This window comes from Procambarus clarkii, chromosome 87 (assembly GCF_040958095.1).
Source record: "Procambarus clarkii isolate CNS0578487 chromosome 87, FALCON_Pclarkii_2.0, whole genome shotgun sequence".
In the NCBI taxonomy this organism is placed as follows: Eukaryota; Metazoa; Arthropoda; class Malacostraca; order Decapoda; family Cambaridae; genus Procambarus; species Procambarus clarkii.
Window position 1 is genome coordinate 10,142,367 of NC_091236.1, and position 19,520 is coordinate 10,161,886.

The following is a 19,520-nucleotide window of genomic DNA, read 5'->3' on the forward strand; positions in this document are numbered from 1 at the left end:
TTCCCCCTGACCCCCCTACATGCAGTGTCGCCAGATCGTAGATGCCAATTTCACCAAACAGCTTAAGTGCAAGTGTTTACTGCGAGGCTCGAAGCATATTCTACTTTTCCAACTAGGTTAATCCGCCACTGCCTGCCTCTACCCCTCATAGGTTGTTCTTGGCATCCGGATGCACCCGTATACAATATATATGTATATTATATACATCTATACATTAATAAACTAATAAATACAATATAATCTATTGTTTACTTACCTTTCTGTCGCACAGGCTGGTCTTGATAACACAGGAGGCAGCATAATGCACTTACTGCATTGTCATGCCCACTGTTAAACATATATACTTGTCGCCCTGAACTATCCCTAGTCCTCAACGACCATGCAGGTTACTGCCACTCTCTCACTCATAGTCTAATTGTTCAGCCCCACGCTATAGTGCTGTACATAACGTTCATAAGCAGCAGCACCAGAATACTCATGCTTATAAAGATTTAATGCTTTATAACACTTCCCTTTTCACAAACTATATGATCGGCTTTGCTTTTTCTATTTTGTCAAAACAATGATCCGCTTTCCTTCTTAGCCGTGATCACCACTTATTACCCATGGTAAGCAGTTCCTCTCGTCCATGAGTTTAGCTCGCCAAGAATAATATATCAGTAGAAAACACAGGAACAATTCTTGTGTGCCTGAGGTCAGGCCGCTCTCACTCGAGGCGAACACGAACAATACTGGTAATCTGCTGGCGTCGTCGCTTCCTCTCCAGCAAGACAGCTCCTCAGAGCTCGCTTTCCGTTGTTGTTGTTTAAGATTCAGCTACTGGGAACTAAAAGTTCCAGTTCCTTTTAAACAAAAAAGTAAAGTTCCCAGTAAAAAGAACTTTTACTGGGAACTAAAAGTTCCAAGTAGCACGAACTATGGTGAGCCCGTGATGGGCTTATCTGGCACAGGAGCGGGGCTGAAACTTCTCGCTTTCCGTTTGTTACAACCGCATATATCGCTGGGTTAGAAGGTACTAGTTTACGCTACGTTGGTTTGGATTAGGTTGGGTATGATTGGGTAGGCTTTTAAAAACCGTTGGGAACCATCTTATGTGCGATATCTTTATACAGTAGCTAGTTTGTATGCATGCTTCAGACGAAACTGTTTCACAGACAAGCTCGTTGGTTCAATTTTTATTTCAGTATGAGCTTTGCAAAACGCTTTTAAAATATAAGTGTATTATTTTGGATAATATTTACAAGAAAATAATTAAAATAATAAAATTACGATATGTAAATTGCTTTCTTAATATTAATGTTACCTGATGATGTAAAACTAATAGGAATCAGAATGACCCTTACATGCCAGAGTTGGCACGTAAATGGTTACTAGGCTTTATCTAGGCCAAAAGCCAATTCACAAGAATAGTAAAATACTAAGACTTATTACAATATAATAAAATGATGAATACACATTCCTGTATGGAAGGAGCAAACCCTAGATGCAGACAATTTCAGATATAATGCAACACGCATACATCATAATTAAATACAGCTGCTTAACGTCTAATCGACATTCGTGAACAAAGGAGCCTAACTTGAGACAATTTTGAATATGCATACCTGAATGATGTTGGCTCTTACCCAAGAAATAATTTTTTTTTTTTTAGAAAAAGTTCAACATTATACAAGGCTGGTTTCCAAGCTACGAGGAAAGACATAGAAATGGACCGTACAATACAGAATAACAGAAATAATTACGAGGTTCAATCCCCCCCCCCAAAAATGTACAGTAATACTAAAATTCTTGTAATATAGTTTGTAATACGCGCTATATGATGACTATTGAATCACTGTAAATATTTGTAGTATACAATATGATTATTTGTCTACTGCATGGATACGAGCCCCTTGAAGGACAGAAGAAAGAAATAGCTTAACGCTACTCTATCCTTTTGGGATGTATTATGGAGATTTTTATCATCTCAATAAACTTATTGAACAAGAATACTAGGACCATATTAACGAAAAGCTTGAAAACCATAGATGTTTTGAAAGCCGTAAGACAAGGCAAGTTCTGCCTTGGTTGTTGAAACTTTATAAAAACTTTTTTAAATAATCTAAAAATGCTTCTCAGGATAGTAAAAGAAATTATCAAAAGGCATCGAATGGAAGACGGTCATAACTTCACACCAATGAGTGACAAACTCGAGGGTTGTATTACTTTCTTGACCCGTATACCCTGTAAGTTCCTCGATAAATTAATCAATAAACGACTATAGGAAAATCATGAGGGAATGAATTTTATAGCAAAGCTTCAAGACTGGTATTGCTAGCTTCATAAAGTATTCTTAATCAGTTTCTCGAGATCAAAGTACGAAACATTTAATGAAACTTGTACGAATGTTAATGGCATTTGAACTTTTTAGTCAGCTTCATTAGCCTGAATTGCAGTTTGTTTTGATACAACTGCAAAGGTATCAGATTCAATAAGGTTTCTAGCTGACAAATGACCTCGAAGTAAGTGGTGCACGACTAAGTGAGACAGCGAAGTTCGAACAATAAACAGGGCAAGGTTGCCTTCAAGTTAAACGTGTATGGGCAATACGTAACCTAGCCAAAGCCATCTCCCACTGTATTACAATGGTAGGAGGAATACCAAGGAAATGGTTTACCTTTAAGTGTGTTACCTGTAACACCAGATCAAAGACCCTGCAATGTCTCTGAGTAGTGTAGAAATATGAAGTAAGTAATTATCAAAAGAAGGCACCAAACCGGGAAGGCTATGTAGCACCATCAAATACGCAAAATAATCAGAGGGCGCTAAATATCACCAAGGAGTAGAAATATGAAAAAAATGTCCTCGTGGGACGTAAAAATAAGTACTAATTGCCACCGTAGCGACAGTGTCCTCACATTCATTTATAGTAGTATATGGGTGGGAACCCAAAACTCATCTTAATCCTACATAAGAAACAGGATTCATACAGTTAAATGAGTCTAGAGCCATGAGGACACCGTTGTCAACCAAAATGACAAATGGACGTTCACGTCGGAAAAGCAGTTGGCGAAGAGCATACAAAATTTCATAATGTTCTGGGGTGAAGTTGCAAGTCTCCGGAGGTAGGTGGCACATACAGGTTTTGGTCAGGCATCACAACGGAATAACCAACAGTCGACAGACTAACCCATCTGTGAATAGGTTAATAGATTGTGAATGCAAAGAATAAGCGTTGAAGAAAGTTATATTTCATAACAGGAGTGATACAAGCCTTTACCGTCTGGGTCAATATCTTGCAAAAGCTCCACAAGTGAGAACCTACATGGTGGCAAGGATTGTAAACAGGAATCTAGAGGTAATCTTGCAAGCCAAACATCCGTAGGAAAAACGGAAGGGGGTGAAATGGAACAGGGCCCACACGAGAGGCACGTCAAAGCACAGAAACTGAGGATCTGCAGGGACAGTTTAAGGGAACAAGGCAGTATATCATTGCTATCCTGTAGATATAGGACCCCAGTTTCAACAAAGCTCTGGGAAGGGGACGAACGAAAAATCACCAGAGTTTAGGTGCAAAGCATCAAGACGAAGTTACACACAGAAATCACAATAGCGTGATGTATCAAATGAACAAATCCACAAGGGCTGTGATGATTCGAACCTGCGTCCAAAAGCATCCCAGACGCTGCCTTAATCGACTGAACTACAACATGGTATAAAAATTGCAACCAGAAATTCTACTGTATTTACTTGGATCCTGCACTCTCAGAGACACAAAACAGGATTTTACACAACTCCTCCACGCATTGCAGCTATGTCAATAGGCCATTCTACCTCTTCGTCTGTGTGTAATGAAGTAAGGGCATCACAATAGCGTAATGTATCAATTGAACAAATCCACAAGGTTCGCGACAAGGATTCGAACCTGCGTCCAAGAGCAACCCAGACGCTGCCTTAATCGACCGAGCTACATGGTATATTGTAAATTGTGTAAAATCCTAGTATGTGTCTCAAGAGTGCAGGACCCAAGTAAATTCAGTAGATTTTCTGGTTGCAATTCTTATACCATGTCGTAGCTCAGTCGATTAAGGCAGCATCTAGGATGCTCTTGGACGCAGGTTCAAATCCTTGTCACGGCCCTTGTGGATTTGTTCATCAAGACGAAGGCTTGAAAAGGAGGCAAAGTACTAGGAGGGGCAGCCAAAATTAAGTTGAGGTAACTCGAGATAATGATTAGCTTTAAAGTACTTAGTTATTTTCGAGAAAACGCAACACCAATCTCCAGTCAATAACATACAATGTTGTATTGGACAAATATTTCTTGTAAAGTAACATTAAAGTAAGCAACCATCACAATTACATATTTTAATAAATACAGAACTCAAGCATCTAAATACATCAACAAAATCAAATCTGTTATTCCTTAATGTAAATGTAAACTTTAAATTACGTCCACATCTCATTTCTTAACTATTTTGTACCTGGGAAGCAAGTCTTCTCCCCACAGTCACTTACACATCTTGCAAAGTTTGTTAACCACCACCTACTGCAATCTGTTGAGGTCAAGTAACTTCCTATTCTTGCCTGTATCAACACTAATAACCAACCTGCTTGCCAATACAGTAATTTCCACTTTTATTACACCACAAGGAGGAATAGTAACTACACACTAGTGTAAAGAATAATGAAAATAGTAAACACTCAAGTTGGACACTTTATTAAAAATATTTTTTCGGCTTTTAGTTTTTTTAACGTGACGAATGTAACAATTGGAAGCCCCTAATAAGAGAGCGCTTAAACCTTGTTAAAGGCTGCTACATCTACCGATTGCACAAAGTCCTCAAACTCTTGTATCTTCTCAATAAGGTCGTCAACAGACACTTTTGCGTCCTCCACCGTGCACAGGATGCTCAGCTTCATGATACCGAAAGCCAGAGGATTTAACTTGCCTAGTAAAGAAAAAAAAAAATATGTTAAATAAATTTTTGTTTGCATCCAAAACACTAAACACATGCAATTGCACAAAGTTATCTAATGTTGTCAATGTTTATCATACGAGTTTTCATAGAATTTACCTCAGGATAAGCTATATATTGAAGAATAGAATATACACTTGGGTATGAATTGTAGCCAACAAGAAAGTATTTGCCAAACTGGCATATAAAGACACATTAATATAATGTGAACAGGAAGTGCAATGTTTAAAGAATCCAGTATTAGTATAAAAAAAATTCAAGTAAAATACCTTATTTGTTAGAAGACAAGACATTTTTCTATCCAATAACAAACGTACATATACATTGTATTTATACACATTTTGTTTTCATCTACAAAACTTTATGATCACATTCAAACGTACAATAAAAGTTTCCAAAACATACCTTCGTAAATTAGGTACCAGAAAATACAATAGGTATTAAAGAATGTTCAGCAAGTTAATATGACAAAAAAGAAATACCTGTAAGTAACCTTTTGGCTGTGGTAGACTAGCATTCCCTCCAGGATCAATCAGTACTAGAAATGGTTGCCTAGTGCTAAAAATTAAAATCCTAAAAAAGTTTTTATAGTTCTAATAGGATTTAACTGCCACATGCCAAATTAGATGCACCATTAAGATCATTATGTGCAAGTTAAGCCTCTATCCACAACTGATTAAGTTTTATGTGGATACTGAAAGAACTGCCCACCACACAACACACTACTACTAAAACTGGACGAACCACTACCAAAACGGCGCACCCTGGATCAGGGTGGAGAGGAGGAAGAACTACCAAAGCCCACCAGAAGAAGTGACACGCAATATGGGAAATCATTCATATTTGAAAACATACAATGTCTTAAGTCAATAAAAAATAAAGTTCATAAATGGCCTTCTAATAGAATCGAACTCAATATTTGGTACATTCACAGAAACTCACGAAAGATTACATGGATAGTAAAATCTTGGATCCCAAATCATAATCTATTTATGTGATTATAATCTATTGAGTAATTAAGAGAAGTGTCTATATATTAAAGAGGAACTGGCATGCACAGAGCTCCTGAACGCTACCAATGAGGTGGTAGAGGTACTTGGAATCAAAGCAGATAATATAAATCTATTATTCTAATATACAAACTGGCAGATGCAACAGTTGAATTCACAGCAGATACACAATAGAGAATATCCTTGATAACCTAACAAACCCAGATCAGATAATAGAAAAGATTTTTCTATTATCCATTATCTAAAAACTATCAACTATTATCTAAAAGATTAGATTGAAGTCATTGGAGACTTTCAATCTACCCAGTTTAAAATTGAGGATAGTAGACAATAACATTAAAGCAGGAAATCAACCTGGAAATAACCAATCACAGGTCAGAGAAGTACCGAGATTATGTGATAAATTCTCGCGCAATCTGCAGATTACAGAACCAAGTAGGAACGAAAACACACACTGGACCTGATATTCACAATGATGAGCCAATTGGAGATATTACAATCTCGTACTATATACTCAGACCACAAGCTCACTGAAGTGCAAACAATAATGGTAGTAGGTCCAAGAGAAACAACAAATAAGAAGGGTTAATTCAATTTCAACAGTAAGAGGATCAACTGTGAAAAAATAACCTTGTAAACATTCAATGGGAAATGGTATTAAACAACAAAACTGGAGAAAATGAGCACATTACTGTACAGAAGGAATAAAATCACGGAAATACTTAAGACACGACTATCACAATTAAGGAAAATAAATTTAAACAGGGAGATTGAAGAAATAGAGTAGATGCTGAAGCAATCATACGAGTGAGGAAATGGAATTGGAACAAAGTTATGCAAGAAAAATCCAAAAATATTTTTTCACATGCAAATTCAAACACCTCCATCAGTATTGGATCTTTACTTACAACTGAAGGTAAGTTGTACACAGAGGACAACAAAGAAATTAGAGAAATCTGAAAGGCCAGTATGAGGCCATGTTTAGTGCCCCAATCAACAACATGAAAGTTGAGGATACCAACAGTTTCTTTATGAATGACATCCATGCTGCAGATAATATAACCGATATTAACATGAACTATTTTGAAAAAGAAATTGACACTATGCCCATGCACTCAGCCCCTGGTCCTGACTCATGGAAGTCAGTATTCATAAGAAATGTAAAGTACCAATAGTGCGAGTACAGTGTAATATGGAGAAAGACTGGATACGGGGGGAGATACCAGCAGATATAGCTCTGCTGCACAAGGAAGGTAGTAAAGCTCTGGCAAAAAAGTATAGAACAGTTGAACTAACATCACACACAATAGTATTTTAGAGTAATTAGGAATCAAATTTCCAGTTTTATGGAAAATAATGAACTTCACAACCCAGGACATCATGGATTAAGAGCAGGAAGATCCTGTCTGTCAGTTACTCAACCACTGACAATCACATAAGCATTAGAGGAAAAGTGAAATGCAGATGTATACACAGACTTAAAGAATACAAAGTGACTTAATCTAGTAAGATCAAGCCCAAGTGCAGTGAAAAACTCTGTACCCCAGGGCACAGTCCTGGCCCCACTGCTATTTCACATTATCTCGGATATAGATAAAATATTAGTCACAGCTTCGTGTTAAACTTTGCAGATGATACAAAAATCAGCATGGAAATTGCCAATGTAGAAGACACTGAAAAACTACAGGCCAATATAAATAAAGTCTTCGATTGGGCAACAGAAAAAAGCATGACGTTTAACAGTGCCAAGTTCCAGGTACAGTGGTACCTTCATTTCCGAATTTAATCAATTTCCAGAGTGTTCGAAAACCAAAACTTTGAAAACCGAAACGCATTTTCCTGTAATAAATTATGTAAATTGAATTAATCCGTTCCACACACCCCAAAAATATCAACTTAAAAATGCCTTTTATACATACTACTATTTTGTACTACAGTATGTACAAGTATATCTTACCTTTATTGAGGACTTGTTGGCATATAGAAGACAGTGGGGGAGGAGGAGAGGCGTTAGTGTCTGGAAGGGGAGTCCCCCTTCCATTATAACAACAGTGATGAGATTTCTGGGGTACTGTCATGTTTCACAGGCATACCAGTAGGAACTGGTCGTGGCTCACCGTTTGCATGTCTTATTAAGAATCTGTTTATCGACATTTTTCCCCCCAAGGTTTTAACATTTGTCTGTAGTGAGATCACATTGTCATTATGAACGATCTCGTTTTTTCTTCTTCTAGCGTCACCCTCAACTATTTTCTTTGGTTGAACTTTTACCACTGACTTTCTTATAACCCATGGCATGATATATAATAAGAGATTATGTTCAGAAACCAAAAAAGCAAAACAAAATTAAATTCATCTCAAAAGAATTCAAGAGCGATTGTCACTAGGTGTGAGACACTGGTAAACTGAAGCATGCCATGTGTTCGGATGGCCCATACATGTATTAAACTAACACAGGCAAACCTCGAATACAGTCAAATTTTTTGAAGATTCGAAAAATTTGAAAACCGAGGTTCCACTGTACTTAACACTTTTGCCTGGGCATGACGCAGCATTGCGTCATCCACTTTAAATAATCGCCAAAAATCAGGTTTTTATCTGATTTTTTTGGGACTGGTTTTAAAATGTGCGCCGATGTCTTCCCATGTTCTTTGTTGAGCCTCGTGGCCCTCAGGTGGCTTGGCACACGCCGTCGGCTCATTGTTTTCGCTCCACTGTTGTGATCAATGTCGCCTCCCCTCACATCTCAAACATGTGAACATTTCGGCTATTTTCCGTGGCTATATTTCTTACTGCGGCTTTAGAAACTATCTACGCTTACTCCACGATGGATAGTGATCATGAACAAGGCCCTTCCAGGAAGACAATTGCAAAAGAAAGGCTTGAAAAGGAAGGGAATTGAGAGTGTAGCTGGAAGGCGTCCGAGTGCTCACTCGCGGCTAACGTGTGGCCCGTCTTCAACTCGTCGGCGGTTGGAGCGTGACCAGGTTTTTTATTTTATATGCTAATGTTCCTCTAGAGAATTCTATTGCGAACCCATTGAGACCAAAATGAAAGACCTAGGAAAAAAATTGAGGTGACCAGAGTGAAAATAGTGAAAACATTTTATCGCGTTTGCGCGCTCCTGGGTAACTCATTCGCACTTTGTTTGCTGCGGGTAATTAGCCAGGCTTTTGGAGTTTACAGTATATGCATTTAGTGCTGTAGAGAATTCTATTGCGAACACAGTGATACCAAATTTAATCTCGTAGGACGAGAATTAAGGTGACAAAGTTGGAGAGTATACACTTTTCAGAATTTACGCGCGCTCCTGTGACACCCTGGGTCCCATATCGCACAGTTGAAGGGTGGCGCGCGGGGTACGCCAAAGTGTTAAGATATGGTGGAAACGAGGAACTTTGACGAAACATGGGGTACAGGACACAGACCTACTCATAGAAGGAAAGCAGCATGTAAAAGATCTAGGAATTATGATGTCCGACGACCTGACATTTATTGAACATTATCAAGCAAATATAGCAGCAGCAAGGAAAATGATAGGATGGATTATGAGAATGTTCAAATCCAGGGACCCCATAGCAATGCTAGTACAGTACTATTTAAATCACTAGTGCTGTTCCATCTTGAGTATTGCTCATTACTCACTTCCCCTATAAGAGCAGGAAAGATCTCTGAATTAGAGGGAATACAGAGAGCATACACATCACACAAACTATAAAGCATCTTAATTACTGGAGCCATCTCAAAGCTCTTAAAATGTACTCTCTGGAAAGGAGATGAGAAAGTTATTGAAGATACCTGAAGGCCAGGTCCCAAATTTGCACAGTAGAATAACATACTGGAGCAAAAGGTACAGAAGGTAATGCAAAATAGAACCAGTGAGGAGTAGAAGTGACAGGCACAATTAGAGAGCACTGTCTGAACATCAGTGTCCAGAAGTGTTCAACAACCTCCCAGCAAGCATTAGAAATACTGCCGGAATAAAGGTGGATGTATTCAAGAGGCACTTGGACAGGCTCTTGCAAGTGCCAGACCAATCAGGCTGTAGTGGATGTTAGGGCCTGTGGCCCACTCCAAGCAACAGCCAGTTGGATCAAGTTATCACAAGTCGCTGGCCTCAGGCTGGGCTCGGGGAGTAGAACTCCCGAAACCCTCTCCAGGTATGCTATAATAAGCTTTAATTAGAAGAAATAAAGATAAAAGTATTGTGGATTCTAAAACTCAAACCAAACTATAACCAAATAGTACTTCAAAGTAATTAATACAAATTAAATGGGACCAACAGTCTTATATTTTCTTGTTTACCATTTTTGGGTATACACATGCAAAACTTACCTGGTTGATGGGGTTCTGGGAGTTCTTCTACTCCCCAAGCCCGGCCCGAGGCCAGGCTCGACTCTAAGATATTAGATATTAAGATAATACTTAAGATATTTAAAATAATGTACTCACTTGCACCCCAGACAAGACCATCCATTGCAACAGTTCGAACTTTCTCTTCCATTTTCTTCATGTCTGTCTCATCATCCCATGGCTTGCAGTCTAATAAAATCTGGGATTTGGCAATGGGACCAGGTTTAACTGCCTTCTTTGCTGCGTAAGCTGCCAAACGCTCCTCCCTCACACGGGCTGCTTCTGGATCCTAGAAATTATTTGATGCATTCAAATCCTCCTTCCCAATATTTATACTGGCATAATTTCAATATAAACATTCAGATACTATCTAGCAATGCACATTGTACATAGTTCACTTAGCAAGTTAAATCATCATAAAGAAGCAGAATCAAATATTATACTAAAGATGACGAGGCTTTTTATCACCCCAATATGAACACTGAACTAACTTCTTCCTCGTCATCATCGGAGCCGAAGAGATCCACCTCCTCATCATCATCCTCCTCAGCAGGAGCAGGAGCAGCAGCTGGAGCTGGAGCTGCAGCACTACTATATTCCACCTTCACTCCGGGGAACTTGGACTTTTCGGCCCCAAAGGAAGCAATGTGGTTAAACCACCGCAAGGCATGTGCAAACTTTACTGCTGGGGCTTTGCCAATGCTTTCATAAACACTCACATCAGCTTGAGATGGCAAAAATCTGAAAAATACAAAAAACTACTTAACACTTTCGCGCTCTCGGCGCTCAAAAAAAAAAAAAAAAAAACAATACCCCAGATGCTTTCGGCACTTCGCGCGCCTATGCGGTAAGACCGAAAAAGTGTACACTATTTTGACTGTCCTGTCAATAATTGAAGGCGCACGTATTTAAATTTGGTATCACTGTGTTCGCAATGAAATTGTCTATAAGAGCATAAAATGCCGCCCAAGCATAAGGAGTATCAACACCAAATAAAAAACTATGCAGATCACTCGCCGAGAGCGCCAAACAGCAACAAAATGTTTCCACTCTCTTAATGGTTGCGAAGCCTACAGTTGTCCTACATCGCTAATTTTGGTATCATTGAAATCGCAATGAAATTCTCTACACGGACATATGCATATGAATGTTTAATATAGGTAATTGCCCACCCGCAAGAGTGTGTGAAGTGGAGAGTAGTTAGCCGCGAGCGCACTGGGGAAAACACAGGGGGGAAATCATGCTTGGAAAGTTTATACGTTTCCTGACCCTACTTTTCTATGTACGTATTTCTTTTTTATACCAATGTGTTCGCAATAAAATTTTCTATAAGATGAACTGTATAACATTTGTACAAAGCATGTGTAAGAGAAGCGCCAAATATAGAACCACGTCGCTCAGTATGCGTTCGCGGCAGAAACGAACGCATTGTTTTCGTTCGTTTGATGTTTGTCATGTTTATACTTGTTGAAACATTTTATAATTTGTATGACAGTGATCGCAGTAAAATTCCCTACATAGACATATACATAACACATACAAATATTTCCCACGTGTTGGATATATCAACGGCTAAAGGGAACCCACTGCCACACGCTCGCCACACCCCCAAACATACTTTGTGTATTTTTTTTTACTCATAGAAGTTTATGTGATATAATATTCATTCTGGTACCAAAAAATTCGCAAATAAATTCTCTACAAAACAAAAGTATCCCCATCCATTTCGGGTAAAAAATGGAATTTATAGAAATATTTTTTCGATGGACGAGAAAAGTAGGCTGTTATGCGGAATCGTAAGAAAAAACGGCGACAAGTTATCTCTAATCTAAAGCGCGAAAGTGTTAAGGCTCCACGAAAGATTAAAAAAAAAAACATAACCACTTGACTGCATGTGTGGAGAGGATGGTACCTGCTTTTGTTTCAATGCATAATGAAGTACCATACAAGCAAATTATGTAATTTATGCAAAGAAAAAATTTTTTGGATGTAGAAAACATGTCACAATATTGTGACATGTTATTGGCTGAAACCAATAACCCAACTCCCACATTAAACAAAATGTTAAGACTCAAGGTCCAAGGTGGACCAAGTAAGTAATTATCAAAAGAAGGCACCAAGTCGGGGAGGCTATGTCAAGATGGACCAAAACGTCACCACATGGTTCAAATGTGGGGGTGCTTTGAGTGCCTAAAAATTATTTGCAATATCAACAGTAAATTACCAAAATTGGAACTACAGTACAGTACTATACCAAACCATATACAGCATGGGGCTAAGTTGGCCTAGTCCCATATATTTCAACAATTGTATACTGTACTCTTCGGCCAAGTAATTTATTTATTTTTAACTTTTTAAGACAATTCTAGGACTTGATTCAACATACAGTACTGTAATTTGGCCTACCGGGCATTTCTCACACATTCTTTATAAATTGTACACACCCAGCAACGAACTATAATTTACCCAATTTTTATTTCAGTACACCGAACCAGTACCAACTCCTCACTCCTCTGCCAGGCTTCTCACTCTTCAGCATTGATAACCTTCCCACAACAATCTATCCTCTATGTCCACATTTAGATAACTTTCCTTCCTGCCTGGTCTAACTAGATAACTATTGTTGGCAGATATATATTCTACTTACAAATAGAAGTATCAAAGATAAATTAATTAAAATCTTTGATAAACTAGAGGGAACACCTCACTAGTACAAACATTAAATGGACTGGGGACACCTTGCTACTACAAACATACTTAATGGACTAACATTTATACTCATGTGCCACCTAATTCCAGAATTTCCAAGATTAATTGTGGGGGGGGGGGACGAAATGTGAATAGAATTATTCGGGTACAAACCAAAGTACTGTACAGTATCCGAGGACCAGCCAGAGATTACCTCCCAACCGCATTATTTATAACAGTAGTTCTTTTGTATATCTACCTTGCAAATTACCAGTGAAAATATTAGTTTTTTCTTTTTTATAGCTATATTGATAGATTACATATGTACATTCACATTTAAATTTTATGAAAAAAATTAACTGTTGACATTCAACTCAACTCTTATTAATTCATTGTTTTGCATCCCTTGAAAATGTTTAGACATCAAATGTACTTACAACCCCCCCCACCCAAAAACGGGTACACACATTTTAGGCATTGCTGCATGGGTTCCCGAGAGACCTGGAACATTTACCGTCAGGTAAAAGGCGAAGAGGGTTACACGTCCAATTTTTGGGAGATCGTACAGGGCTATTAATATCCCGAGCAAAGTTACTACAGTATATTAACAAAGAAAGCTTATAGGGGCACACACTCAACAGTTACACACAAATGAGAATAGCGTGATGCATCAAATGAACAAGTCCACAAGGGCCGTGATGAGGGTTCGAACCAACGTTCAAGAGGATCCCAGATACCTTAATCGACTGTGCAAGACATGGTTACATGAATTGCAACCGGGCATTCAAGTGACCTCACACGGATCCTGCAGTATCTCCGAGACAAATCAGTTTTACACAATTCCCCCATGCTCCCGGGCTCTGTTGATAAGCTATTCTATCTCTTCATCTTTACTTCATTACACCTAAGGGGAATTTTGTAAAACCCTGGTTTGTGTCTTGGAGTGACTGTAGGATCCGTGTAAGGTTAGTTCAACTCATTGAACAGTTATCCATACACTCAGAAGGATGAATGTGATTGTGTGGCCAGGATCAAGCCCAAGTCTGATTTGTTGTCCAAATAAGAGTTAACATTTGTTAAAATTGTTTGCACTGGGAAAAAATCTATATCCAAGATCATTTAAAACGATCAGGTTCCTTGTGATTTATCAGGTTCAGTCCCGTGCATGGATATCTAGAACGATATTACATGAATGGGTTAAACGTCATCTTGTACCCATTGTGCTGATAAAAGGATTAACCGAATTGCCACCTTTGCCAAACAAATTATAAAAATATAATACCAAGTAAGTGTTCAATGTTAATGCAAGTCAGCATTATGTAATGAATCTTATATATTAATTTTTCCTTAAAATTAAATATTAACTTTGGTGGTTAGGAACTTCACTCCAATTTACATCATTGCAAATTGGATGAAAAAAATAAAAAATAAATGGAAGCTCATAAAATTGCAAAGGAATCTGTAGAAAGGTTGGTGAAAGATATACTTGAGAAAATCAAACCGATATCATAGTGCTACAGAAGACATTGGTAGGCGATGACCTCAACCCAAGATTCAGCGATTATCAGAAGTCCTCTCTCTACCCTATGGTGGTGGAAACTGTGTCATAACTAAAGCATCAATATACCTACTCAGATTACTGACGATCTTCATGTGTAGGTTGAATATGGATGACTTGGGGCAACCTCTTCTTGAACAACAATGTATTACACATGCTAGTGGCTTTAGAAGAATGTAAAATCAACTTAATTTCTATGTTCTCTGTTAACCCCACTGTACCTTTTTGTATATAAATAACAAATAAATAAATTCTAAATATATACCTGTACTGTAAGCATGTGCCACAAATAAATTATCTTGACATGGCCAGATGTTATGAATGAAGAGCCTACCCTGCTGATCAGTGACCAGGCACCAACTTCTTTAACATAACTAATCAACCAAATTATAACGCAAGGAACCTGTCCCTTTTATGTTCGAATAAGTGATGATATTACAGCACTGGGTGATGCCCAGTCAGCACAACTCACGAGTCTGGACTATGCACTTCTGAACGGGCAGGACAGGGAAGCCAGTACACATTATGCACAGTCTCTGCAGTGATCACTGGGCACTGCTTATCACCATCGACAAGTAAGGAGAAATGCAAATGAAAAAGAAACCATCCCTCAAAGCAGACATGGGGCTCTACTTTATAAATATGATGAGTGGTCGATTCATTGAATATCAAATCCCTGATATTGTTGAATTATTGTGACTTTAATAACCAAATTGAGAGCTGTCTCAATCACATGAATGGTAGGAGGGAATCCCCCAAAAGAAAACTAAATGGCATGAAAAGGAGTACAGTATATAAACTATAATTTTTGCAAGTGGAGTGAAGCAGCCGCCGCCTTTTCCTTCTTACAGAAACAAGTAGAGAACAGATCCTGCAGTTAAATCTAAAAATCTGAATGAGGACGAAATACCCACGTCATTTATATATTCGTAGACATAGATATGACCGATCCCTACAATACAGGAGACAGCACCGCTCCTGTGCCAGACAAGTCCACTACGGGCTCACCATAGCCCGTGCTACATGGAACTTTTAGCTAATAGCTGAATCTTAAACAACATCCCTACAATAACCTTTAGTGCACGACTCGTGTGTCTGACTCTGGGTGTGGCCACTCCACACCCTAAGCAACAAATCCAGCTATACAAAAAAATCAGGAGAAATTAGAGGATCCTTCGACAAACCACCGGCTTCCTGTCCTCGTCGAGGCCACTCAAGACAGCAGTCATCAGGTAAATTCAGGCAATTGTCCCGTTAAAATTGACAGCTGGCCGCCGGGTTAAACAGATATGAAGTTACGTGGCTGTTTAAAAAAACACTACACCATTATTTCCTAACTAACCAAACGTTTGGGTTCTCAAGAGCAGTGAAGAAGATCTTAAGGAACTATGTATCATCTCCCAAGACGCCTGGCCTGAGGCCCGGCGGTGCCCGGGGACGTAAACACACACATGGCCATTCCTGCCCACGCCGACTCCTTCACATTTGACCAATTTTACACGCGAATACTTACCCATCGACGTAACTTTTGTCCCCTAAATAATCGTCGAGGGCCTTGACGCCATCCTCGCTCTTCAGATTGCCGAAATTAGTCATTTTGATGGTTTTATTCGACTAAATATTAGCGCCCTGTGCTTGGTCCTGCCAATTCGGCAGCAGTCAGACGGTCAGAGGCCCGCCACGCGTCCCGACACGTCCACCATGACTTCTTAGTTTGCATTGTTTCTACCTCCCACGAGTCTCTATAATCATAATTTGCTATCTAATAAACAGGGTGTATCTATATTAATCATGTATTGGGTGCTTTATCTAATATACATGTATTTTTTATACACGAACAAATTTGGTTATATTAGGAAGCTTAAGCCAGAGTCATACTTCGATCGCCAGTCTATCCTTAGAGAAGGTGGCTGGTTGGTTCCTAAATATATACTTAACATAATTTTAAAGAAAATCTATTAACATGTATTAAAATCATAAATATCGGTCAGTGGAAATTTTATTGTATCTTATTTGCCTCTCAAAGTTCTCTACCCATCTTATGAAGAAGCTTCTAAAAATAGTTTAGCAAGCCGGTAAAGGACAAAATTTTTATTAGCATACTACGGGTTTTCTTATATTAACAAGTTTAGGTATACGCAGCAATGTGCTGCTATCCTATCATGTATGAAATATGTTTTCCCATTATCGAGGACATGTGGAGTGAAAACACTAAGCCATTACAGTATAGCACTTGGAATGGATCTGGAAAAGTAGCAGATGGACACCCTCATAAATACTGTCAAGCAGATAGCAGGCCGCGATAGCAGCCACATAGCTAGGACTGACGATTTAAATGCGAGCACAGCACGCAGTATATCCTTTCACGAATAAAGAGCACATTCACTCTAAAAAATCTACCACTTACGGGCTATTCATCCCCGTGCCACCTCTTGGGTGGCTATATCTTCATCAATCATCTGGATAAGGATTTGGGATGGGACGGGAGGGAAGGAACGGTGCCCAACTACTTATTAGACGGTCGGGGATTGAACGCCGACCTGCATGAAGCGAGACGCTCTACCGTCCAGTTAGGCTGACCATCCTAAGGATGCCACTTTTTTTTTTTAAACAAATTTACTTATAAATAAATTTACCTGAGGGCCAATAGCTCTCTCTAGTGGCCTCGACGGGGACAAAAAGCTGGAGGCTTGTCAAATGTCCTCTTCATGATTTTTGCCAGCTGAATTTTTGAATTGAAAGTGTTGAGATTTCGGCTCCTCCCTCAAGTGTTGCATATGAGGAACTACAGAGTATGTTGATCAAGAGCTAGCTATATTTAATATCATTATAGGTACTGTAATTAGCTATAGCTATTGTTAGGATGGTCTGATAGCTGAGTGGACAGCGCTTCGGATTCGTAGTCCTGAGGTTTCGGGTTCGATCCCCGGTGGAGGCGGAAACAAATGGGCAGTTTCTTTCACCCTGATGCCCCTGTTACCTAGTAGTAAATAGTTACCTGGGAGTGAGACAGCTGCTACGGGCTGCTGCTTCCTGGGGGTGTGTAACAAAAAGGAGGCCTGGTCGAGGACCGGGCCTCGGGGACGCTAAGTCCCGAAATCACCTCAAGATCTCTATTTCACAGGATTACAGCATGGTTATTCACATACGGCATAAACAAAAATATGCGAGAAAAATATATGCATGCCTATCATTCAAGATAGAATATTTGAAATCAATCTTATGGCTTCTGTGTGGTAATGAAAAGGCTTCAATTGAATTATTGAATGCGCATCTTGGCAATTATGGCTTCAGCGGATAAGCTGTTCCTTGGGTTCATAACTTTACCTGGGAAAGTTCCCGTCTATGCCCAGGCCTTTCTCTCTCATCTCTCTCTCCCTATCCCTTCTCTTTTTCCCATCTCCCTTCTCACATTTTTTGCTTCTCCCCCAATTTCCCCCCTTTCATCTTTCCTCTTCCTCCATTTGTCTTCCCCTCTCTCTTCAACATCCCCCCCTCACCCCACCCTTCTCCCCCTTATCTTCATCTGTTTGTCTGTCTGCATCCCTCGCAGTTGTTCTGTCTGTTTTCTTCCTCCCCCCCTCTCTCTCTCTCTTTGCCCTACCTAATCATTCGAAGGACTCATGTTAAAGCTTTGCCCACTTACTGACGTCACCTCCAGTATTTGTTTTTTTTTTTATTAATAAGCTTAGGTAAACACAGCAATGTGCTGCTACCCTATTCTACATGAAAGATTACACAGTGTAGATCAAAAATTTGCTATAAGTTCATCTAATATTCCCATCTCACAAGATGGTTAGTCATATACGGAATAAGGGCGAGAAATTACCTGCCTCAATACAAAAACAAATCAAGTCTGACTAAAAATCAGGAGAGAACATAAAATGTAAGGCTGATCTATTAGCCTCCACTAGCAAAACCTGGGTACAGCACAAGAATATCTTCTTCTGCAAGTGCTCTGGCTATTGGCCCGGCTGCAACTAATGCCTTCCTTCGCCGTTTTTGCCACGGCCACTGATCCCTTTAGCTTTGATGTCCAAAGGGATTGGAAAGGATGGGGGAGGTAGAGGGATGGGGAGATGAAATTCAGGAAGAGGGTGCAGGTGTAGAGAGAGAGAGGTGGTTTGAAAGATCCCTTTAAGCCCCTCCTCCCCCCCATATTGCTACCTTGCTTTTTTTCCGGTGTTCTTGGGTCTGGTTGTCACAAGTGGTTCAATGGGTAGTCGCCTTTAGCCAGCCTGCAGCTTGTCCCCAACATGCAGTGTTCTCCATTTCCCTCTCTTCTGTGTCTTGGGAGTTTCGGGCTCATGGGTTCTGGAACTCTACTCTAGATGTTTCGCAGCTCAATATCTGGTCCTTATTCCTGGATTGCTCCCTCCAAAGTTTGTCATCCTATTTCTCCACATTGTGGTCTTTTTTTATTATTGTTCCAGTGATAGCCAATGCGAGGGTAAAAATAGCCTTAAGCTACTCTATCCTTTTTGAGATATACTTTCTTTTCCCAATAAACTTATTTGAACTTGATAGCCCAGGGAACCATCGAGGGGAATTCCTGGAAATCCAGCATTGAATGTAATGACACTTTTTCTGGTAGATCTCAAACTGACTCCTATTCCTGCCCTTCCGTTCTTTTGTGGTACTCGGGTTGTTGCAAGGGCGGTATGCGAGTGATGGATCTGGCTCATTGATACCCCTCAGGTGGGTATCAAGTGTTGCTAATTAGTGGTTACTTGCTGCACATGAACATGGGCATGTCTGTGTCAGGATTACCAATGTTGTTTATGCAGTTACTTGCTTTGTTGCAGCCTTCCTTATTGGTGGTTTTTCTTTAGGTTACTATGGTCGTCTAGTACCCAAGATGTCTCTTGCCCCTACTGAGAGAGCCATATACTGGTATTGGGCCCCCCCATTAGACCTCTGTAGATCTTAAGAGCCTGGTATGATAATGTAGGTTTG

The 19,520-nt window shown here is 39.5% G+C and overlaps 2 protein-coding genes across 2 annotated transcripts in view; both read right to left on the reverse strand.

Annotated features, from left to right (window-relative positions):
• LOC123747028 (arrestin domain-containing protein 17) overlaps positions 1–721 on the reverse strand; it is a 135,919-nt gene extending 135,198 nt beyond the window's left edge. The window contains exon 1 of the mRNA XM_045728975.2: positions 257–721. The gene's annotated coding sequence lies outside the window, so the exon portion shown is untranslated. The remainder of the gene's footprint in view (positions 1–256) is intronic.
• Positions 722–4,680: 3,959 nt separating this feature from the next.
• Positions 4,681–16,246, reverse strand: LOC123747027 (elongation factor 1-beta'). The gene is made up of 4 exons (XM_045728973.2): positions 16,078–16,246; positions 10,810–11,059; positions 10,418–10,607; positions 4,681–4,928 (listed from the first exon to the last, which is right to left on the reverse strand). The coding sequence occupies exons 1-4, from the start codon at positions 16,158–16,160 to the stop codon at positions 4,774–4,776; spliced, it is 678 nt and encodes a 225-aa protein (XP_045584929.2). The 5' UTR covers positions 16,161–16,246; the 3' UTR covers positions 4,681–4,773.
• Positions 16,247–19,520: the final 3,274 nt, after the last annotated feature.

What these genes read in the sequence shown, in the direction of transcription:
- LOC123747027 (XM_045728973.2), bottom strand. Translation starts at nt 16,160, where the DNA reads ATGACTAATTTCGGCAATCTGAAGAGCGAGGATGGCGTCAAGGCCCTC. An exon ending in CCGATGATGACGAGGAAGAA is followed by an intron (nt 10,608 to 10,809) that starts GTTAGTTCAGTG and finishes AATAATTTCTAG; the next exon opens with GATCCAGAAGCAGCCCGTGT. An exon ending in TGGTCTTGTCTGGGGTGCAA is followed by an intron (nt 4,929 to 10,417) that starts GTGAGTACATTA and finishes TTTCTTTACTAG; the next exon opens with GCAAGTTAAATCCTCTGGCT.